Below are 4,308 nucleotides of genomic sequence, written 5' to 3' on the forward strand. Positions count from 1 at the left end.
CACGCGGGCTCGCTCCCGCCGAGCCCCTCCCGCCGCCGAGGGCTGCGGCCTGACGCGCCGCTTTGCCTGACCAGGTCAGTTGGAGTCCTGACAGCACCCACCTGCTCTCCGCCTCCGGAGACAAAACCTCTAAGATCTGGGACGTCAACGTGAACTCGGTGGTCAGCACGTTTCCCATGGGCTCCAACGTGCTGGACCAGCAGCTGGGCTGCCTGTGGCAGAAGGACCACCTGCTCAGCGTCTCGCTGTCCGGGTACATCAACTACCTGGACAGGAACAACCCCAGCAAGCCCCTGCGCGTCATCAAGGTGAGGCTGCCGGGCGGGCAGGTGGGTGCCCGACTGGGCTGAGGCCAGCGCGGCTGGGCCCTGGGGGAGCTGGCGGGGCCCAGGGCGGAGTTCCAGGGCCGGGAGGGGCTGCGGGGGGGCTCACCCTGCGCCCCACTGTCTCCTCAGGGCCACAGCAAGTCCATCCAGTGCCTGACGGTGCACAGAAACGGCGGCAAGTCCTACATCTACTCTGGGAGCCACGACGGGCACATCAATATCCTTCCGTGCTCGGGGCCCACTGTGGCCCGAGGCTCGCTGCTCCTGCCCAGGCAGCAGAATCGCTTCGTGTTGGAGTCCGAGGGCGCGCGGAACTGGCAGCTGAGCCCTGGTTGTCACAGGGCAGGGCGGGCTCAGGTCGCCAGAGTGCCTGCCCCACGTTGTGAGGCCGGGGCCGGGCCGCCTGGCTCCCTTCCGAGCTGGGCCCTGGAGGTGCGTGGAGCAGCCTGTGAGCCCACTCTGTGTCTGGGGCCTGTGCCCCCCTCCCGGGACTGTCGGAAATGTGGGCCAGCCCTCCGGGGGAGGAGGCTCAGGCTCACGAGAGCCCCCAGAACCCCAGGCCTGGGGCCTGTGCAGACGGCTCTGCTGAGGCCCTGCTGAGCGTGTCCAGTGCAGCACGACTCCCCCTCCCCCCAGCTGGCAGGCTGCCCTGGGGGCTCCACAGCCCCCAGAAACCACTAGAACCAGTTTCTGGAGCAACACCCCCAGCACATTGCCCCTTCTCCTCCACTTGTCCCCACTTTGCTGTCAGCCCCCCACGACCTTCAGCTGTGGTGCCCACAGGTATACCAACCCCTGGACCCACAGCCCCCCTTGGAGAGGAGGTTGTCGAGGAAGAATCTGGGCTTCCGACTGGACGTGACCAGGAGGCCCCCAGGCTGGGGCTCCCTGTCCCGCCCGCTCCCCGGGCTTTTCCTTGACCCGCCCACATTACTGGGACTCGGAGACGGGGGAGAACGACTCCTTCGCAGGGAAGGGCCACACCAACCAGGTGTCCAGGATGACCGTGGATGAGTCGGGGCAGCTGGTGAGCTGCAGCATGGACGACACGGTGCGCTACACCAGCCTGGTGCTGAGGGACTACAGGTGAGGTGCGCCCCATCTGGCTGAGGCGGCCGGCGCCCCGCACTTCAGGACGGCCAAGGCCCAGGCCTCTGGGGGAGGCCCCACCCTCGGCTGTGGCGACCCCGGCCTGGCCCGGCCCCCCTCCACACCCGGGGCCCCGCCCCTGCTCTCGGCTCCGCCCAGACCCGGCCTGGCCCGGCCCCCCTCCACACCCGGGGCCCCGCCCCTGCTCTCGGCTCCGCCCAGACCCGGCCTGGCCCGGCCCCCTGACACTGTCTCCGGGCCGCTCGCCTCCGGGGCCTGGCAGCCGGCGGAGCCCCGGGTCTGCCCTGTGCGCACAGCTGTCCGCGCCGCGCCCTCGGGTCGCCCGGCTGGGCGGGGGCTGGCGGGTGCGTGCCACGGGCAGGACCAGCGGCTCCTCGGGCCCGATCTCGAGCCGGTCCTGAGCCGCACAGCGCGCCACAGCTCCCCACGTGGCCTGGCTGCGGTGGGCGGCCACGCCACACAATCCCGACGCGTCCCCTCTCTCTGACAGCGGTCAGGGGGTCGTGAAGCTGGACGTCCAGCCCAAGTGTGTGGCCGTGGGCCCCGGAGGGTACACCGTGGTCGTGTGCATCGGGCAGGTAGGCTCTGTGGGCGGCGGCGGGCGTCCCGGCTGTGCTGTCCCCACGCCCCCCGGCAGCCGCGCCAGCGGTGGCTTCTGCGAGCTCCTTGTGCGCTCGGAGCCGCCCTCGGCCGCCCCTCGCCGGGCGCAGGTGCCCCTTAGACGGGAGGCAGCAGCGCCGGGAGAGCCCCGTCGCCGGCAAGCGGGCTGGTCTGTCGCCCGGCCCGGCAGCCTGGGGCTGCGGCTCAGGCACGGCCCTGCCCTCGCTGCGCTGCGTCCTCGTCCCTCGCAGCCCACGGAGGGTCATGAGCGTGTGCCGGGCTGCCCGCACTGTCTCGAGCGAGGCGCCGGGGCCACCTGGGACAGGGAGCTGGGCCCGTCCGAAGCCTGGGGTCTCCAGCCAGACGCGTGGCCCGCTCTGCCTCCCTGGGGGCGCCCCGACCGAGACCCAGAATTCCCTCGCAGGCGTCCTGTCAGCAGGCCTGGGCTCCCGGCCTGCCGACGGGGAGGGCGGGCTTCCCCAGCCCCCGCTGGGCAGGAGGCAGCGCCCAGGGGCAGGCTGCCACTCAGGGCCCACCGCGCACATGCCTCGCGCGCAGGCTGCCGCCTCGGGGCTGCTCGTTTCTGCGTCTGGGTCTCCAGGCGCGCTGCCCAGCCGTGTCTGACATCCCCGTGGTCGGGGCCGCAAAGGGCCAGGCGGCTTGGCACGGGAGGACGAGGGCCGGGCCGGGGTCCGTGCGCCCAGGCCCGGCTCTCTGGGGCAGCCCGTGTGGCGCGAGGCTCCGGGAGCTTGCAGAGCGGCTGGCAGAGGCCCTCTGGGGGCCTGTGGTGGTGACGACAGCCCATGTTGTCGCACTCCTGCCCTGCTGACCACTGCGCGGGGTGGCAGACTCAGGGCCCCGGCCCCGCCCACCCCAGCCTCGGGGCAGCAGCCACGGGGAGCTGCGGCTCTCACGGCCCGATCGTGTCCCGTAGCTCGTGCTGCTCAAGGACCAGAAGAAGTGCTTCAGCATCGACAACCCCGGCTACGAGCCTGAGGTCGTGGCGGTGCACCCCAGCGGGGACACGGTGGCTGTCGGGGGCTCGGTAAGGCGCCTCCCCACGCCCAGCCCGGGAGCTCTGGGTGGCTGGGTGACGTGCCCGTCTCGGGGTGGCCGGTAAGCGGGGGAGCGGCCCTCGGTGACCTGCAGCTCCCCCAGCCCCCGAGCTGGTGCGGCAGCTGGCCCAGGGGGGAAGGCTCTCTGCGGCCAGCACATCCTGGAGCGCGTGGAGGGAGGGAGGGCCTTTGCTTCGGGTCCCCCGTGAGAGGTGGGGGAGCAGAGGGGTGCCCCTGAGCTGGCCCGAGAGGCGCAGGGGAAGCGCCAGGGCCCTGCTGGGCGCGGATGTGGTGGGGCTGCGGCCTCACGCCGGGCACACGGGGCGGGGGTGCGGCTCCCCAGCTGAGAAGCCGCGCGCGGCCGCAGGGCCAGGCCCCCCCGCGGGGAGAGCTGGGGGCCTGCGTGTGCGCTGACCCCTGCACCGGCCCCGCAGGATGGGAACGTCCGCCTCTACTCCATCCTGGGCACCACGCTGAAGGACGAGGGCAAGCTGCTGGAGGCCAAGGGCCCCGTGACCGACCTGGCCTTCTCCCACGACGGCGCCTTCCTCGCCGTGTGTGACGCCAGCAAAGTGGTCACGGTCTTCAGCGTCGCTGACGGCTACTCGGTGAGCGAGCCGCCTGTCCCCTCCCGCCGCCGCCCACAGGCTGGAGGCCGGGGCTCCCTGCTCGGGTGGCAGGGCCAGGCCTGTGGAGACGGACGCTGGGCAGCCTGGCCAGGCGGCGCCGCCACTGGGCCGAGCTCTCGCCCAGGGTTCTCCTCTTGCCCGCTCGGGGAAGACCCTCTGTGGTTCCGGTCGTCCAGACGCTGCCCTGTGCGGGGAACAGGGAGACCCAGGAGCTGCCTGTATCCGGCAGAGTGGGGGTGAGCGGGTCCAGGCGGCGAGCACTGCCAGCCCTTCTCACGGCAGGGCGCGGTCTGAGAGCCACTGGGTGTGAGCAGCTGGTAGGGGCAGGGGCGCAGGCTCGCCCGGTCCAGCCCTCCCGGGTCCCCAGTTCTCAGCGGATTTGAAACCCGCAGCAGAGTTGGGAGAACCTTACGGCCAGCTCCGGCCCCCCACGCCAGAGTCACTCAGTCGTTGCTTAGCTTTCTGTAAGTTTCACACACAGCAGAGGCCCCCGTGGACGAGACCACGCTTCGCGGCGTGTCCCCGGGCACCCCACGTCAGGGCCTTCGTTGCATGTAGCCGTGGCCTTGTCGAGGACACGCTACGTCG

The 4,308-nt window shown here is 72.0% G+C and overlaps 1 protein-coding gene across 1 annotated transcript in view; it reads left to right on the forward strand.

Moving 5' to 3' along the window:
* Positions 1–4,308, forward strand: part of WDR1 (WD repeat domain 1) — a 23,431-nt gene that overhangs the window by 17,981 nt on the left and 1,142 nt on the right. Inside the window, exons 8-13 of the mRNA XM_004681518.2 lie at positions 75–308; positions 456–543; positions 1,256–1,412; positions 1,927–2,014; positions 2,971–3,081; positions 3,526–3,699. Coding sequence (XP_004681575.1) covers positions 75–308; positions 456–543; positions 1,256–1,412; positions 1,927–2,014; positions 2,971–3,081; positions 3,526–3,699 — 852 coding nt within the window. The remainder of the gene's footprint in view (positions 1–74; positions 309–455; positions 544–1,255; positions 1,413–1,926; positions 2,015–2,970; positions 3,082–3,525; positions 3,700–4,308) is intronic.

The sequence above is a fragment of the Condylura cristata genome, unplaced genomic scaffold (assembly GCF_000260355.1).
Source record: "Condylura cristata isolate star-nosed mole 26May11 unplaced genomic scaffold, ConCri1.0 scaffold00012, whole genome shotgun sequence".
Classification (NCBI taxonomy): domain Eukaryota; kingdom Metazoa; phylum Chordata; class Mammalia; order Eulipotyphla; family Talpidae; genus Condylura; species Condylura cristata.